This window comes from Acanthopagrus latus, chromosome 23 (assembly GCF_904848185.1).
Source record: "Acanthopagrus latus isolate v.2019 chromosome 23, fAcaLat1.1, whole genome shotgun sequence".
In the NCBI taxonomy this organism is placed as follows: domain Eukaryota; kingdom Metazoa; phylum Chordata; class Actinopteri; order Spariformes; family Sparidae; genus Acanthopagrus; species Acanthopagrus latus.
The window spans coordinates 5,766,924-5,786,716 of record NC_051061.1 but is presented as its reverse complement, the minus strand read 5'-3'; the positions used below and the strand labels follow the sequence as shown (position 1 = coordinate 5,786,716).

General features: G+C 42.9%; 1 protein-coding gene across 3 annotated transcripts in view; it reads right to left on the bottom strand.

Annotated features, from left to right (window-relative positions):
• The window catches only part of smurf2 (SMAD specific E3 ubiquitin protein ligase 2), a 49,914-nt gene that overhangs the window by 17,088 nt on the left and 13,033 nt on the right, over positions 1 to 19,793 (bottom strand). For 2 of the 3 annotated variants that reach the window (XM_037089289.1, XM_037089290.1), the window contains 7 exons: positions 12,072 to 12,110; positions 10,500 to 10,608; positions 6,236 to 6,375; positions 3,585 to 3,650; positions 2,606 to 2,690; positions 2,292 to 2,375; positions 1,284 to 1,498 (listed from right to left, as the gene is read on the bottom strand). In XM_037089289.1, the coding sequence (XP_036945184.1) occupies positions 1,284 to 1,498; positions 2,292 to 2,375; positions 2,606 to 2,690; positions 3,585 to 3,650; positions 6,236 to 6,375; positions 10,500 to 10,608; positions 12,072 to 12,110 (738 nt within the window). The remainder of the gene's footprint in view (positions 1 to 1,283; positions 1,499 to 2,291; positions 2,376 to 2,605; positions 2,691 to 3,584; positions 3,651 to 6,235; positions 6,376 to 10,499; positions 10,609 to 12,071; positions 12,111 to 19,793) is intronic. The other variant, XM_037089291.1, reaches the window with a different exon arrangement.

Genomic DNA, 19,793 nt, shown 5'->3' with positions numbered 1-19,793 from the left:
GATTGTCTAAAATGGAGCCAGTATTTCAGGCTCCTTGTGCGGTGGAGCTGCAGCGTCATCACAGCGGTGCTGGACTGAATGAGGCTACAGATTAGCCGGGTTACTGAGCCCAGTGTTGAGCAGAGAGGAGGGCAGGGGCGAAGCAATTAACAAGACAGCGTTACAATCATGACACAATTCATAGTGGAAGCAGAGATGGCTTTCAGAGAGGATACAGAAACCCGGCATACTCCAGTATAATCAGGATATTAAATATTTATCCGTCTCAAGATAGAAAAGCTGCACATACAATATTGATAGTGTAGTGTAGTTTAGTTTCCAACCCTTTTTTATGCACCTCTACAGGCCTATCAGATGAACTCAAGGACCTCTTCTTCAACAGCAGTCATTCTCCAAATGTGTTCATTTGAACTGAATATAAACTGGATGTTATTTAACACTATTAAGTAAATAAAGTGGATATTATGTCAGTATTTTTCTATACAAGAATTGTCAGTGTTTAGGTTACTTTTTTTTAAAAATGTCAACATCAACCACGCAGAACAGCAACATCATCGCTAGGCAATAAAATCCATAACATCCACAATATTATGTATTAGGTCTATCAGGTAAAACCACTAGCCATGTTACTTTAGGCTAACTATTTCTACTATTTATTGATTACATTCAGCAAACTATTTGAGAAGATCAATTTAGCATGCTAATTCAAACTACTATCTGTTACTTTTGACTCTATTTTAACCACTTATCAATCTACTTCTAGCAAAGTATTTTTAAATATCCACTTAGTAGAACTAAAATAACATTATCCAAATAAAATGTGTACTACTTATGCATTACTGTCGAACAAGTGTTCTTGACAGGCTTGTCTGTTCACTTGCTAACTGCTTTTCATGCAGTTGTAACTCATGGTGTTGTATAAATGTGTAGGGACACATTATCATTTTAGTTTTAAACAAATAACTATTTCTGCTTTGAGCTAATCCACAACATTTATACACACCCCCTGGTAACTGTATAAGTAGTGCTGTTTGGGAATCACTGTTGTTTTTCTCTGAGTGGATTTTCAGTGAACACAGACTTAATTGAAAGTTCCCTCTCAATTAATTTCACAATCAGTTCCAGTTGGTGTTGTACTTTAAGATGTGCTCATATTTAGCAATTTATGGCATCATATAGATCAATATATCGACTACACAATCCTTGTTTGGTTATATTTTTTGAGCACAAAGCCCAGAAGATATAACAGAAGGTCTACTCTGTGGTGCTGGTCTCCAACTTACCATATCCCTCAGGGAGGTCAGGTGGCGTGTGCAGGTGGGTTCTGCTCATGTAGTTGCGGTGCCTCTGGGAGCGGACCCGTCTCTCCTGGGCCCGCTGGTCCCCGCCACTGGTCGGCAACGCTGTGGTGGGCGTGGCCCCATTCGTGCTAATGGGTGTGTTTTCATCCACAATGCAGCTGAGAGGCCGGCCAGGGCTGGAGTACTCTGATGCAGGCCTGGGAGGGACAGGAGAGAAGGAGGGTGATGAAGATATGCAAACAACAGAAGACCAAGAAGCACAGGTGGCAGAAAGAGACAGAGTAGAAGAAAGTAGAAGAGGATGGACGAAGAGGAAGTCATCTCTAGGAACACAAATAGCACCTGAAGACTTCCTAAATGTTGCCTATTGATTTGCTGCTAAGTAGGAAATCTATACAAGGAAACTCACACACAGACCATCAAACACAGAGACTGTCTGAGATCAAGGTTAGTAAGAAGTGAGCGATAAAGACAATAAAAAGAGGGTACATCAGATGCAGATGGGGCGAAGAAGAGGTGCCTCTCTATCCCAGGGCTCTTACAGAGTTGTGGATATTGCTCAGCCTCAACTGTTTTGTTCTTGAGGTTAAGAACATACTTGAACTGAAATACACGCCTTGAAAACTGTTGTATAAAAAATGGCTGCAGAGAGAGGCCACAGAAAGGAAGGCGACCTGCACATCCTGCACAAAGGAGATCTACCTGTATTTGATGGGGGAGTGCGTGAAAATTACTTTTAAAAGGCTGAACAAACACTGTTATCCTCCTCTGTCAGCTCAATGACTTCCACATCATTAAACACCACTGTCTGGAGCAATCTGTCTGACACGCTTTTTTCTTTTCTTTTTTTTTTTTTTGAGGACCCCACTCTAGTTTTGGACAGACTCCCCTCGTTTGGGAGCACTGAGGTCAGAGATGAGGTCTTCCATCGGCCTGCTGCTGTTTGATTTAAGAGGGTCTGACTTTCTGTGGTCTGCAGAGTGTATTCACCTGGTAGGCCTCTCCCACTGTGTGGTGCGTGTGATGTGGTTCAAGTACTGGATCCGTCCAGACGCTGTCCTCCTCTCCTCCCAGCTGGCAACACAAACATACACACACACACAGCAGTGAGCAGACATGGTTAAGCAGCCGCAGAACCAGCGAGTAGTGTTCTGTCTCGCTGCTCTGTCTCACCGCATGCAAATATCATATTCCACATATCTTTACCCCCGCACTTTAAGGCAGCATTTATTGTTTTGGATTTGCGACAACCGCTCAAAAATCTCCCTCTGAGATGATAAGAGATTTCCCCCAAACTCACTCACCCATCTGGAAGATCATTGTCAAACAGCCGACTGCAGTCCACCACAGGGCCTCCTGTGCCTATCCGGTCCCTCGACTGCAGACTCACTGCAGCAACACATGGCACACAGATGCAAACGCTACGATTACTAGACAGCAGATTACAGTGCAGGCAGATATTTTATCGGAGCACAAAATGGAGCTATATATCTTTATGAGTAACAGGGATAGGGTTCAGTTTTATCAGTGGTATCCTGAAGGGTCTGGTAAAGGCAGTTTATTTTTTCATTCTGCAGGGAGAGCTTAGTTTTATGAAATCTAATCCTACCTTTTACATGAGGGCTGTGATATATGTGTTACAGCAATGGGCAAAACTTGGCGGACTAGAGCTGAACATATATACATTTATCTACTTTTATAATGGCATTAAAGATTATCCTCAGGAGTGTTTTGGACCTGCATGCATTTTCCATCCAGACGCAAGAACAAAACAGAACATTGAGGGCCATTATAAGCTCCAGGATTACTACTAGAACTGTAGCATCTTCGCAATTAGTAACTTAATGAGAACTTTAATTTACTTTTTAATTAAAATGACAGGTTTTCCAAATCTTTTTAGGCTACCAAATAAGGCTGCAACAAACAATTGTTTTAATTATTGATTAATCTGATGCATATCTTTAGTAACCAACTAATGTGTGGGGCACTGGAGAATGTGTGTAAAGTCACTGTTGGGATGAAAAAAAACTGGGAAAAATGCTCATCGCCATATTCCAAAGCATAAAGTTCACATTCACTATCATAAATGACACACTCGTTCTGACATCTCAGAAGCTGGAACTAGCAAATGTTTGACATTTTACTTGTGGCTGAAACAATTTATTGATTATTAGAAATAGTTGGCCATTCATTTTCTTTTGAACGACTTACTGATTAATAAGCTTTAATCATTGCAGGTCTACTACCGAATAGATCCTTGTCTGTGTGCTAATCTGTACTCACCCACTATCTGGCCTCTGACTGTGTCACTGTCGTTGGGACTCAGCTTGTTCAGGTCCAGTCTCTGGTCTGTAGAGAGATGACAGAAACAAGAAGTAGAGAGAGTGAAGAAAGTAAAGGAAGGGAGGGAGAGAGAGAAAGAGAGAAGGAACATCATGAGACAAACAGGAAATGAGAAGAAAGATGAAAGAAAGCACGGAGGATTCATCAGTGTCAGACAGATGCATGTAAACTAGCATGTGTCTGGATGCATTTTTTTCCCTTCCAAGTCCCTTTGCTCTGTATCATTTACATCACTCAGAGTCAAATCCTCTCTCCCTCATTATCCGTCTCTCATTCTTGTGTCTGTAGACCACAGCTTGGCTGTGCCCTGGAACAGATGGTCTGGTCTGTGGAACAGCCACGGGCTGTAAAAATCTCACTGAGCATCGGTACAGAGCAGGCTTCAGTTCAAATGCAGAGGTCAAACATTTGACAAATTTCAGTACAAAGCCTGCACTATTCCACTCAGTCTTAGCATGGACATGAACTTCTGCCAAAGTCTGGAAACTCTTTGTCTGAACTTCTTAAAGTCTGCGGAATTTGAGAGCAAGGGAGAAAGAGGGAGATCAGGCGGAAAGAAAAAAAAAATGTCCAAGTTGCCTGCAGACATGAGAAATGCCACTATCTGCTCTCTGTTGTCTGGGTGTCATGCAGATCAGCTCAGGATGTCTGTCTAGACTAAACAGGGACCAAAACAGGCAATGGTCAAACCGTTACAAGGCTGGCCGGAGGTCAGCAGCCACAGAGAAAACAGAGAACACACAAACAGACAGTAAAATGTATGCTGAGGAGTGCACTCAAAAGTACATACATTTTAAATGCGTATGCAGTCATATACACAAAGACAAGAAACACAAGACACTCTGCAATTATACATAAATGTGACAGTCGACCAAAAACACTCTGCAATTATACACAAATATTTTAGTCAACCCAATGCCCTCTGCAAGGCCTGCTGAGGGGACAAAACTGCAACTGCTGGTAAATTCCTCACAAAAAAACAAAGAATGACAAATACTCGCAGGGGGAGAGAGACCACAACTGAGAGAGCACAACAAATCTACGCTTACACTTAAATAGCAGTACAATTATGCATGTCTGCGTGAAATGACCGGTTGTCTAGATCGGCAGACGGAGATTGAGGGAGGTTAGTCACAATGGCATTTTGTGTGTGTGTGTGTGTGTGTGTGTGTGTGTGTGTGTGTGTATATCTGTGTGGACATGCTGCAAGTCTAAGGAGGAGACTGGAGGGGAGACTAAGGGGTGAGGAGGAGGCCAGGAGAGAAAGGAAATGCAGAGGCAAACCACTCACAGCTGTGGCACAAGGCTCAGGTTTCCTGTGTCGCTCCAGGAAAACAACAGTGTCAGGGGCTTCTAGGAAAAGTGGTGGGATTCTTTCCCGCTTCTGCCTGCAAGGTTGCAGGTCCAGTGAGCAGGTACCAGTTCACCACGCAGACGAAAAAAAAAAAAGAAAAAAAAAAAAGAAATCACATCCAGACTGCTTCGCTGGTGCTACAACTGTCTGGCATGGATTTTACTAGGAGCCACTTACTAAAGCCTCCATCTCATTTATCCAGTTAGCTTCTGACATGAGACACTTTTTTTTTAAACAGTAATTGCAGGGCGATGTTGATTGGCCCTTCCTGTTCTGGCAGGGGGGCAGAGTGCTGACCCCTCTCACACACAGGTCTGGCCTCTGTCAGACCTAGTGAGGGAGACAGTACACTAACAGGAGCTACTCTATGTCCTGTCACTTAGCCCTGACAGCAGTGTAGTGTGATTAACTTCTCCTGCTTCTTATCACTTTCTCCTTTGAAACAAAACCGGCTCCATGCGCAGGGTCTCATTTTACCAAGCAGAAGTCAGACGTCACATAACTAGCTCCAATGAATGATTTAAAAGTTATTCTTCAACGCAGGAGAGAGCTGCTGCTGCCACCAGCAACGGCTGATCAGCCTAACAGGACTAAACTAGCTGCAGGGTGGAGACCATACAAACAAAACAGGGACCCGCTTGTAAACACATTTCATTGTTTCTCCTACTATTGCCTTTGGGAAGTGGTCAGCGAAAGACAAAAACATTTATATTTTTCATAGTTGCTGTGAATTCTTCATGTTAAGAGACTTCCAGAGATCTTTATTTTGACATTGCATTTTGAAATGGCAGGCTTGTTTCTGCTTCCATCTCTTTCCGGGCATGCTCTAAGATTAGCTATGGGTTTATCAAAGATGTTGTTTTGCTTTCTGATTCCAGTGTCGCACCCTTGGACACAGCAGGGTATCATCATCCCAGCTTTTGAGTTTCCCGCCCTGAGCATGACGTCAGAGGAAAATGGCCGTCATGTTATTATGGTCTATAGCACTAGTTTTAATGCTATCAGAGCAGAGGCATTAACAACAGCCAATATCAGTAAAAAGATCAAATAAAGGTACTTGCTGGATTCTTAAGCTTAACATTATAATTATCAATCGTTCAAAATTAACAAATGTTGTACTCAAGTGTATCAATATCCCCTCTCCGCTTAAAACTGAGCCACACAGTCCCACACAGATTTCAAATTTCATTTCTTAAGATATGACTTTAACAGGATGGTGTATTGGATTAATACTGACACTTACAGCCTGTGTCTTTAAGGCGGTTGATAGCGTTGGACAGAAGGCGGACGCAGCCCAGGAACCCAGCCCCTTGCTTCTTGTGAATCTTCTTGTGATTCCACACGCTGATGGTGATAGAATCTGACTTCCCAATGTATCTGAGGGGAGAGAGAGAAGGAGGAGACTTCATTAATATTCAGACATAGACAGACTTGCTAAGAGATGCCATGAGAGAATCACTGTGTGACTGCTGCTTTTTAGACCTCATAGGAGAAGCCATGTAACATTAACATGTAACAACTAATGTGTTGACAAGGGTCTCACTTAGGTCGTCCCCAGCAATGCGGGGGAGACACACATCCACCACAGATGTCGCAAAGTCTCCCTGTCAAGGACACGTTACAAGACAGTCGGGACATGGAAGAGGAAGGGTTGGCTGAGAGGAATTTTCCAGCCTGTGTACGGGGATGTGTGAATCTGATCCCGAGTGTCTGAGTGTGAGACGGAGCACCACAAACAGACGGCAACCGCGTGAATCATTTACAATATTCACAGCGGTACATCACCACGTATCAGGGGAGGACGGGTGAGACAGACGACTGTGGGAGAAGAGATACAATAGAGAGATGACGTGTTGCGATGAGCAGTGACGAAACTGTGATAATGATTCCGCGATTCGGGCTGAACATGGGGAAAAAAGTGATTTTTCTATCAAATGGTTTTTAAATGAGGCTGTCGTCAAGCTTTCAGCTTTATAGCACCTTTTGTTTTGTATATATAAAAATCTAAATTACCTAGTTGATTAAAAATGTAACTGGGTTTAAAGAGTCATCAGTCATGCTGTCAAATGTTGTGGGTTATAATATCAGTTATGTTTGCCTGCAATTAAAATACTTTGAAGCAGTTTAAGGAAAAGCTCATAAACTGTGCTGTAAAAGCACAAAAACAGTCATGTTAGCAGCTAGGTAATTCCATACAATGCTGAGCTAAAGGCTAAATTTCAGCGTGTTAACATGCTTATGATCACACTGCTAAGATGCCGATGTTAAAAGGTCCACTCCTGAAGATTTAGTGGTGGCCGAGGGGAGGGTGTGCCACTCAAAAGGCCATCTCTATCGTGTTTGTTTATCCATTTTTGGGTACTGTAGGTACACGATGATGCAACATGGCGGACTCGATGGAAGAGGACCCAAACTCAAAGACACTAATGAAAACATAACTCTGAATATTATATTACCAGGGGAATGTCATCAGTTCTGCAGGAATTAGGTCATAAATCAAAGTAATGGACATTTGAAATTTGGGCCCGACGGTGGCGCTAGATGTAAAAATTGGAACATGAGCATGCGTGCCAAATGTAATTACAAGCCATCCAGTATTTGTTGGGACCATTAACACAACACCACAAATGTCAACTTCCAAAGACCAAAGACAAAATCCTGTTTAAAAGATTAAAGGAAAAATTGTTTGCATGCTTCACAAGTGAAGAACGTGGTCAGGTAATTGTGTTATGTACAAACAGCCAAAGATGTGTAGATGGATGAAACAGACGGATTATCTCCTGACTGCCTTTATCCATCTCCTCCCCTGCATTTGTGTAGCTCTTGTCTCCCTCCCCTTGTTCCTCAGAACAGGCTGAGGGGGTGTGATACAATCTAACCATGTGAACCTGTTGTGGCACATCTGCTCGGGTGGGCTCCCTCCTTCAGTCTAAAACTAATCATCTGTACGATTCGCAGAACTGCATCCCACTGTAATTATCATGCCGCTTACCAAAAGGGATATGAAACAATGGGGCTGTGAGTAAGACGTCTGGACATTTTGAGTCAATGCCAAATGCCTGTCTGGGGTGCGATGTGAGAGAGCTGCTATGTCAGACAGACGTGACGGGAGGGAAGTATTACAACCAAACCCCAGTCATCTGGATCACCCTCCATGTAATAAAATTCATTAGTCTGGCTACGATTTTTAATACCAGTCATAGGCAATAACACACACAGACACACACACGCAGACACACACGCAGACACACACACACACACACACACACACACACACACACACACACACACACACACAAGACAATGGGGAAACTTGCAATAAAAGGATTTAAAGAGTCAGATGTGCTTTCTAAATACATGCTTTTATTTGGCGGACTATATTTGAACAGGAGGCATCTTTGGCATTGTTTTTAGCTTTTTCATGTAGGTTACTGCCAAGAACATATGGTCAACAGGAATGAAGCAGCAGTATGAAAGCCACAATCTGAGATACAAACAGAAACAAAAGGGGAAGTTCAGTATGCTAAGACTCACAACTTGGGACTGGATCCTGCTGATGCTTTCAAACTTCACAAACAGATCCCTTAACATATGAACTTACACTAAGGAACAGCTAAATGAAGGGTTGTGGCTACATGGCCCTCTCACACTTTAAACTCAGAGTTATGAGAGTTCTCTGTCATTTCAGTATATCATGCACCTTTTCTCTATAACAAGCAGAAACAATCGCTACTAGTTTGCTGATTTGTGAATGACAGTCCTACATTTCCTATGTTGATGCACAGTCTTCGCAGTGTACACTTCAACATGTGATTTCTCAGATAAACATATAATATCAGGAGAATGTTGTTGTCTTCTTCTGCATTGTGGCACCTATTTTTTCAGCCCCATTTAAACTGCACAGTAACACTAACAATAAAATAAAGCCATTAATGGTGGTGCTGTTTAACTGGGTGCTTCCACAGATATTCATCCCGGGAGAATAAATAAATAAAAATGGATGTAAGAGTGGGCGTAGATAATTTGAGTCTAGACTGGGCACTTAACATTGCAGATGCATTATTTAATGATGCCATATTTGAAGAAGTCCTAATTAACCAAATGTGACTGAGTGCACACTGGAGTGAGAGTCTCAAAAATGCTTGGAAGTACTTCACGACGCTCACACTGTGAACATGGAGGTCCTCAAAAAGAATCATTCTATTACTGATAACCACTGTGACCAGAGGAGAGGGCTGTTATACTAATGCTTTCTTCATTTCAGCATTTCAACGTGGTGCAGGCAGAGTTAGTGTGAGCGGCGGGCAGCCAGATAGACTGTCTGCTATCCTTGGCATGCCGGCCACATCCTGCAACAATGTGGAGGGGGTCACAGTTCACGGGCCAGTTTTGCCGGCTGTGGCTGACCAATGAAACCAAGGCCCCGGAGACACACATACACATACACACTTGCACAAGATTTCTACACCCTCACATGAGCACATACAACAAATGGAAAACAAGAGTCACTGCCAACAGCTTTAATGCACTCAGCTGTATTCTGAACACCAGGTGTTTTTCAGGCCCTATTTTAATAAGTGCGAGCTGGCCAGACGGCTTTCTAGGCTGCTCTCAGTCAATTAAAAGTGCTCTCTTCCAACACACCACCTGAGAGTCTGTCAGTCTCCTGCTGGCCATGAAGAGAAACGCTGACAGACGGTGAAGGGGACACACCGATGTTGAACTTCTCGCGATTTTCACATAAACTCCAGACAGCTCCGTCTGCAGGCTCTTGGGACAAATTAGCAAAGAGAAGCTCCTCAATCGATCAGTCTTCTAAAAAGGTGAGTGCGTGACTTTTTCCTCCGCTTGTCAAACGTGAAACGAGCAGCAAATTTAACAGCCATGTAGAAAGACGGGTCCTGTATCCCCAGCAACCAAACAAACGGAGACATGTGCTTCCTCTCGCTGTTGGCTACGCATGAAGGTTGGATAAACACAGCGGCCAATACTGGAAACTTTCACTCTCACATTTTCACTCACGCGCTCAGTCTCTGTTTTTTTCCAGGTTGCTTTCACGGAACAAACCATCTTTGGGAAAGGCAATCAGGGTACAACAGGACATGCACGTGTTTGAGTCAATGGAAGAAAATACTATTGTAGACACCCCTCCTTTTCGTTTTCTGTAGATACTGCTCCAAGGGACATTTTTAGACTCAGAGTTATGTCATTACGGAGCATCTAGATAAGTGAGAGAGCAGATGCAGGAGCTGTTTACATCTGTTACTGTTTAGCTCTTGTTAATGGCACAGCCCGACAGCACCAGTGTGCTCACTTATTGAGGTTAAATAAAGAAAGACAACAGCCCGAGCAGGGCCTCAAACTGCTGTTTGTATTCCTTAAGTATAAAGGAAGGTGGGAGGTATTCAAATAAACAAAGGAGGAATCCAATTGTTTTTTTTTTCCTGAGAGCAGATGTCAGAGAGGGCTGTGTGAGAAACGTAAAACTGTCTGGGACTCACAGGTCATAGTGTTGATTCCACTTGGGGTCAAGTGTGTTCCTCACAGTGTCTGTCGAGTGGCATTGCCCTGAACCGTCCACGACAACCTTGGCAAAGGGATCAGGGAGGCCTGCAAGAGAGAAGAAAAAACATTGAGACACTACACAACATTACACAGCAGTGTTAGCTTGCTTCATGGCAGATTGTACTAAATACAACTGACAGATGCTGGAGTGTCTTTATCGGCGTTCCATGCAACGGATGGAAAACTCACAGATTACTAATTTCTTACCTCCACAGATTTGTTGTACTTTGATTCTAAAATGATGTCCGTTGGCCACTAAAGTACAGTTCTGGATAACTAATAAATTAAAATGAATTTGAATATCAAGCTTGTCTAGTGTTCGATAACAAAAAGGGAACATGAATCTACGAGCAGATGTATTTATTAGAGGGTGTGTAAAGGTATCAGACACTTAAATCTAAGCTTTTTAGGCATTTTTTTAGGCATTTTTGTAGAGATGTTTGCTCAGACGGCTGAAAAAGAGCTGACAAGGGCCAACCAATTCAAACTTGAGACTACTTAATGACTTTTAAGGCTTAAGACATTTTAAGACTTAAAAAAAGCAGTCGCAGACACCCTACAGTAGTCAAAAAATCTGTTTTAAGTTTGGTGAGATTTAAAGCATTCATCAAGAAAACATACAATAAGATGTTATCAGTTGGCTGCAGTACTGATAAGTCTTTACTTGTTTCCGTTTTATGTCATTGTAAGCAGAATCTTTATATTTCACACTTATCAACTGATTATTTTAGAATAAATAAAATGTTATTTATGGCAGGTCTATGACTCATAGGTGGGACCTGTGTGGGACATTTTCCTCATTAAAATCACGTAGACGTGGTTGAAGCAAACACAATGATTGAGGCCAATGCATATGGACAAGCACACGACGAATGCAGCGCACTTAAAAGAACTCCCATCTACACACGTGTGCGCGGTCATTTTTATCTATAGTTTCAGTGCTGCTCTCCATCGACTCCCCAGCTGAATGTTTGCTCAGCTCCTGGGCGTTGGAATGGCAGGAATGGACACCACAGAAACCACCTGAGTGAGCAGAAGACCTTTAACATGCTCACTCACCATGACAGCCTGACCCAAACACACCCAAACACTCGAGACACCAAACACACCTACACGTGAGTCTTCAGCGGAGGAGACGAGCTGGGTATCTAATTCAAAGTGGTTGTGGATGAGTTGCCCAAAATGGAAACAGATTGACTGCACTTGTGTGACATGTTACAAGGATCATATATCCAGTATGTCGGGAATTACGTCTGAGTGTTAGTCTGTGTTTTTATGCTTAAAGTTACGTAGACAACATGCCTCCAATGAAACATGTAGAAAACCATTCACATCTGTTGGAACAGCTGAATAAATATATCCTAGCTGCTAAGGCTGGCACTTTCCCAAAGTGACCGACATTTTACAGTGCATGCATCATATACCCACAAAACCAAAACTGAAACCAAACAGGGTGTGAAAAACAAATATAGGTTTATTGTGAACAGCTGCGATTGGCAGATACTTACGGAAGAAGTCTTTCTTCACCAGGTTTTTGGCGCAGAGGACTGTAAAAAAAAGACAGAAGACAAGAAGAATAAAGCATTAATTCAACATAAACAGTAACAAGAGTTATAGCCACGAGTTAAACAGATTACACAAAACCATCTCTTAACTATGATTAGGCATTTTTAGAAGCACACAAGCCCAAGGTGTTCATCAACACCACATCAACACCGGCAGAGGAGCCAGTTCTAAGTTTCAGCAATTAATAGGTCTTGTATCATTAGAAGAAAAAGGCTTGAATGTATAATGAGTCTCTGTATACTTCATTTCAAACTATAGCCCCCAAGCTATACGAGGGGATGTTTTGTCCTGAGCCATCAGAAAGGCTGTTCCTGCTGATTTACTCATAGAGCCACGGAGACGGTTGCTAAGGTGACGAGGTCGAGCCGGATGGACGAGAAAGCTCAGTCACCACCTGGTCGTCTGGAGTTACAGTTTCAGCCTGTGACTCAGGCGCATGGAAATACAGTTTTTGGTCTGGCTTATTTCTGTGATAAAGGTTTTCTGAGGAAACGCACTGATTCACACTAGATGTGGCTGATTCAGTGGTGTGAACAGAGATGAGAATATAATGGAATAAGACTTTATAGTTGAAGCATAGTTCTACACTTAAAAATAAAAATTCTGTGTCTGATCATTTATAAGATTTTCCAACTTTACAGAAGGCCGTTTCAAAGGGGGGACGTTTCTCTGTGCTTCTCTTAAATTGTTCATCTTGTGTCTCGGAGTTTAACTGCTGACATGAGCAATATTTGCAATTTTCCTTGAGATGGAAGACATGGATGTCACTCCACAAATGTTTAAGTAGTTAATTTAACTTTAAAGTGGAAAAAACACACACATTTGTATGTCCATGTATTTTAATGAATCTAGTTTTGTTCATAAAATAACAGACTGGTCCAAAGATGACAGCTGCAGTGTGACTGGCATCATGCTGCCATATGGAGCCATTTCACACCTTTCATCAGCGGCATTTGGAGGGCATTTTATGAGTTAATCAAGAGTCAGAAAATGACTGACTGAAAATGAAACTATTTTGATCATAAATTAATCATCAAAATAATTTTTCATGCAAAAAAGGCAAACATGTTTCTGGTTTTCAGGTTCAGCTTGCGTTTTCTTTGCTTTGGGAGCAAGCAAACTGACTCTTTGTCAGGACCAAACGAGCAACGTATCATTTGTTAGAGGCTACTCTCACCATTTCTGCCATTTAAAATACCAAACCATTAATAGATTGATCAAGAAAATAAATAATCCATGCTGAAAACAGTTGTTACCTATTCCCCACATGTGCAGGTGAAAGTGCTCAGCCTTTAACACAAAGAGACAAAAGCACACCTATAGTGGCAGACCGCAGCTTAAGCTTTTCAGTCTGTAGTAATTTGTCTGCCCCCTCCATCCCATGCCACACACACACACGCACACGCACACACTTTAGGTCCGAGCTGAAACAATTTTGCCCACCAGGAAACTGAGGGAGGAGGCCGCAAAATTAAACGCACAAATCACCTGCTTCACCAGCGTCAGACATGCCAACATCTACATATACGTGCCATTTTCAGATGCACAAGGGATACACACACACAAGGTTGTGAGTTTAATGACAAAAACTCTATTAAAAAAAAGAAAGACTAAGGAGCAAAAAAAAAAACGAACAAGGGAAGTGGATGCATACCCTCCTGGGTGGGGAGGGGAGGCGGGGGGAGAACATGCTCGATAGATGCGGAAGAATTTCTTTCAGCAAACATCCCTGGGAATGTGTTACGTTCCAGCGAAACCCACCTCATTTCTAAAACATCTGGTATGCATCACTTTCGGTCGCGCTCTTCCTTAATATACAGACGAAAATGAGCGTGCACCCACACATACATATACACACACACACACACACACACACACACACAGCCCGGGAGACAACTCGCACTCCGCTCCAGCTCCAGTCATCTAATTAATTATTAACAGGCCCAAAGGAGTAAGTGGGTTTGTGTGTGCACATGTGCACACTTTGAGGAGAGGCAATCGGGGCTGAGAGGAGGCAACAGGTGACACTTTGGCTTGTGTCTATAAAAAATGCCGCAGACGACATGTATTTAATGTGCGAAAGAGCCCGACAGTGATTTGATGGTGTATCCATAGGGGAAAAAAAAACATCAAGCACTGTATTCCCCAGTCTAGTAGTCACAATGCAATAAATCTGCATGGGGTGGAGAGAAACAATAGTGAACCACTGGGAAATATGACACTAAAGCAAGTTAAGGCAGTGCATTCAAATTCCAACTGGAACAAAGAAATGACAGCAAAGGATACCAACTACATGGTAAAGCAGGACATTAAAGGGCCCTCACAACGCCCAAACCCAGCTGAGACAAACCTGCGGACCCTACTGTAAGTACACAACTGTTCCTCAGCCAGCCACACAGCAGGAAGTCTACACTACAATTATACCTATATAGGTTATGAAAACATACAAGGGGCCGGATTACAGCTGAAAACAGAAAACCGCTGGAATGGTCCGTGCAGGGAGACAATGGCGGCGGGGAAGCCAATTAGGAGTCTGAGGCGAGAAGGAGCGCATGAGGACAGCAACCAGGACGCAGAGGAATCCAACCATCAGAATGCAGTCCTCACACATTCATGAGAAAAACTGTTATTTTTGATTTTAAAGATGTGTGTAACCAGGTTACTTTGAGAGCAAGTATGATTATATGTCACTTGTCACAAACGGAGAAATCAAAAGTCTGGTTGGTAAGGCTCTTCACCACTGTCTCTGCAGGCTCACCACTCTGAGGAGCAGACATGTTTATCTAGCACGCAGCAGCACAAAGAACTGTCAAAAAGATCAGCTTGCTTGGGGAAGACACAACGTCCTTTAACTCTGTAAGGACACAAGTCAATTTTTTTGTTTTGAAGCTCTACAGCAGGTTGTCGAACCAGTTATGTGTAAGTTTAGCAGGAGTTTATTTTGGACATGATGGAGGAGTTTCAGCAAGATTGCACAATACAAAATGAGTTTCAAGATTAGGTGTCTCACCTCGCCAGGACATGCACAACTCAGTCCTTATTAACTGTGGCAGAACAGTGAGAAAGATCGGAGAAGATAAGAGTACATGCTCCATTAAAAATAGCTCGTAAGACGAGTTGTCCAACCACATCAGAAATCATAAGTGTTATTACTTGGAAAGTTACTAAAATGGTCAGACACAGCCTCTTCTAATGCGATGTTGGAAAGGTATAGAGGAGGGTGTGTGTGTGTGTTCCAGATCCATGTGACCAATCAACAAGCACTTCTGAAAGAGTATGCTGGCTCCCGAGTTAAAATTTAAGATCAGTTAATTGATTTTTCAATCAATAATTAGTTGACAAATATTTTCAAAACTGATCAATCATTTTTCAAGCAAAAACGACCAACACTCGCTGGTTCCATCTTGCAAAATGTAAGGATTTGCTGCTTTTGGGATGTCATGACGGTAAGTGAAGGGTCCTTGAGTTCTGGACTGTGGGGAAAACTGTGGTGAGCATTTTTCAAAAATTGCAGAGGAAACTTCTCTCTATATTTCAATCGGTGGAACATTCTTGTGACAGACTACATCAATTCAGATGATACCATGATACGGTTTTTGACATTTTATCATTTTATGGCTTAATGTGTGATACAACCATGCAACATAACTGATCGACCAATGACCATTGAATTATTAATGAGGTAAAAAAGGACAGAAACTTTGCAACATGGTAGCTAGTTTACACATGAAGCTACACCTTATATACTCTATATTTCTAACCTTAATATATTCTAAGATCTTATCTAATTTACTTGAATCATCGTCACTGTAATCTGTACATTCTTTGACTCTGTTCGTCTGTTTTGTACATGTGACATTTCTGTCCTGGAACAGGGATTCCTCTGTGACTCTTCCTGAGGTTTGGTCTATTTTTTAACTTACAGGAATGGAAGCTCTGAGGACAGACACTGAATAGACTGTAAATGCAATGTTATTTATGATTTGGGGATATATAAATAATACTGACATAATTAAAACACACTTTAGTGGTTTGTCTCCATTTAGTAAAGGCTTTCTCTTCAGTTTTCTCTCCAGTCCATAGATATTTAGTCTATCTAGTATTTCTAATACAAATAAAACAGTGTGTCATATCTGTAAGCACCTGTCTACTCAAACTACTCCCTATTTTCCACTTGTAGGAGGATATGTGGACCTACCCAGTCCTCACATTCCAGATGGTGAAAAATGGAGTCCTTTGGTCAGACAAAGGGTTTAATAGAAATCAGCAATGTCTCTCCATCTTTCTGTCACTGATACTGCTGTCTCAGAGGACTCAAATCACTCTCAGATCTGAGACATGACGGGTGGGGGCTGGGTTTTCGGGACCCTTGGTTGGAGCTGCCGTGTCACCCTCTGTGGAAAGATTGGCCTCATTTATGTTTGATGGAGCATCTCTGGGGTTTCTGCCTCCCTCTTTCTGACAACCTTCCTCGCCCTTTGTGTGCATAAATCTGAATCTCTAACACACTTCCAGCATGTAAAAAGTCTCTCTAATAACGTTGTTTTTCATTTCAACTGATGCTCTGAATTTAACAAGCCGCTTTAGAGAAGAAATCAAATAAATAAACAGAGAGAGGAGCAGCGAGGGGGGATCTGAATGTAGGGCAAGAGTGTAAGGAGGGAAACAATGAAAGAAGGAGCTTAACATTTTGATCCGATGATGAAAAAATTAAACTCAGTGGCACCAAAATACTTTATTTGAGCTCAGGAATGGGTTTAGCAGGGCCTACAAATTTCAGTGTAGAGCCTTAGTAATGTTGAACCCCTTGCAGAGATATTTCATCAGCAGCTAAATGACCCAACATAAAAAGCCCATTACATTTTCTTTCCCGAATCAAAGGCTTTATTTAAAGACATCAATAGAAATGGTGGTGACTCTTTACCTGCCAGCACACAGAAATGTCCTCCCAAAAAAATGTGTGCCATTATGGGAAACGCAGTTCTGATGACAGAAGCCTTCTCCAAGAAAAGGAAGTGGGCGAGCTTGCACCTACAGGGCAGCATCGTAAATCTGTTGTTTTATTGGTCACCCTGGGCGGGCTTTCTCATGCTCACAGAACGACAAATATAATAATGTGCTTTCTCGCTCTCCCCTTCCACATGAAAATAGAGGACAGACACATACGTCAGTACATACGCAGTCAACACCAAAAAGTGAAGGACACACACACGTGCACGCGGTTCCAATACTAAAGAATGATGGGAAAATTAGAAACATTAAAAGCTCATATCAGACGCCAGCTCGGATCACATCATTTCTGTTCCATGGCTGCACTTTACACAACGCTGATTTAAGGGAGGGACCATTTTTAGCTCAAGCAAATAATGTTGCCAGCATCAATACGGGCTGAGGGGCTTGTTGGGACAAAAATTCAGCTTGAATAAGGGCTGCAGATCTAAGAAATGTCTGAGCGAGTAACATTTTCAGTCAAATCTTGATTTGCTTAGTGTATGTTTTCATTTTAATGATATGTCATTTGTACTTTGTACCAAAATCTAGAGAACAGTTGAAAAAATACATTTTAGATACACAGAAAAGAATACATCTGCCGTGTATCTGTATAATATACTGTAGTAAATGAGGAGCCAACTGTATCGTCAAACTTGTTAATGGTCTCCAACTTCTTCCTTCTTTTTTCACAAAAATCACTCTGACACACTCCGGAAAAGCATCGCATAACCCCCTTTGCATCTCGGACCGTCTAAAATCCTTTGTCGTCATAGCGACGGCAAGTATGGAGGCAGAGCCGAGAGAAGGGTTTCTCTGTGTCGCCTGTGTTTCTCATTCCGGTCGCACTGCCTCACACAGCCAGGGACTGCAGCAAGAGAAGCCTATTAGACATTTTGAAAGACAATAAACAAAGAAAGCAGCATCAGAGGACTTTTCCACTTACAGCCATCAGTTAGACCAGCACTGACTTTTAAAAGGGATGTCAAGATGGCATACAGAACATCCATATCTGAATTTATGACTGTGAAAGATAAGTTAATATTTCCATCATTGTCTCAACCACACTACACTTTTGAGCAGAAGCAGGGATCACATACTGTTCCCTCCATCTGATAAATGACCAAAGCCTTTTAGGCTGACGTCCTACTCGTCTTTTACTGAGTACTGTTAGTTTAAACAGACCACAGGAGAAGGGTGCAGAATCTTGAGGCTCATCCACAAAAGAGATTTAAAACACTTGAAAAACGTGTTTAAAAATAATGCAGCATCACCTAACGACCACCTACAGCCTCACACACTACCAGTGGAAAAAACAAATTACTTTAACAAAATTGTCAGTGACTCAGGCTCGGGTGTTGTGTGTATGTTCTCGGCTCACTGCAGCTTATTAGTCACATAATGGCTTTCCACATTACGGCCCAAACAGGGCTGCTTCCCCCGAGGACAGCAGGGAAAGCTAAACAAACACCATGTATGGCTGATTATCAGCTCAGATTTTTTTTTTTTAGCCCCTTCCTTTGCCAGCCTGTCTCTTAATAAAAATCAATTCCTCTGAGTGGCAACAGCAGCTCATTGCAGGCAGAGACTGAGACCTTGGGGTGAAGTTGAAACTCCACCTGTGGGGAGAGGATGGGCCCGGTTTCTCACAGGCTGGCGCACAAAGAGCCCTACTGTGCAGGCGAATCAATGAAGTCCGCCAGACGCAAGCCAAACACCTGGGGAGGGAGAGGGTCACGTGATGCCCAGGGGGAGGGAGGGTTAGGGTTGTCGCCATGGCAGCAATCGCTGGTCCAGACAAGATGGAACTGTGCAGTGGAGCAACATACATGAACACTTCCACAGTGTCGTTCACACACGACGAAGCATGGGAAAAGAGCACCATGGGGAAAAGAGGGTTCACACTGCAGCCTGTTGTCTGTTACTCTGCGGTCAACCATTACACTGGAGCCTATGAGTTAGAGGACGTGGGGGTGTGGGAAAAGAGACAACCGCCTGGTAATATTCCACCACTACCATCCCTGTCCCAAGTCAAAACTGTCTGGAAACACACAGCCTGACAAGAGCGAGAGGGGGAGGAATTTCAAAACATCAGCCGATCCTCTCCTTGCGTGGAATAGTAACTGTGTGTGAACCGAAACATATCTCTTCAGGCCCACTGGCTCAGGCTGACCCCATTGTGAACCTCCCTTCCTGTCCACCTGGTTCCTCCAGTGCAGTGCACTGACCCGACTAGCCAGACAGTCTGAAACATCTTCAGGGAACAGCACCTCCTCCTCCTCCTCCTCCCCTGTCTTCCAGCCCCCAACCTTTCCTCTGCCTGTCTGCCTGTTTGTCTGTCTGTCCGTCTGCCCTTTTTTGACTCCAGACTCAGGTCCGTGCACTCTTATGCGCAGCATTGTTCTTCTATAAACAAAAAGGCTTCCTTTTCCCCTCTGCACGCCTCTCTAACCCTAAAGGGAGGGAGCAAAATGGAGATGAAGAAAGCAGAGTTGTGACTGACAAGTGGTGATGGCCATGCTGGTGAACCTGTTCTTCATTCGTCTCCCGCTAATCTCTGAGCCATCTCTTAATCAATCTCCTGTGACAGTATGTGGGCTGGTGTTTGGTTTTGCACACACTGCCTCATCACTAGGACTGCTGTAGCCGGAGGGGGGTGGGGGTGTGGGGAGGGT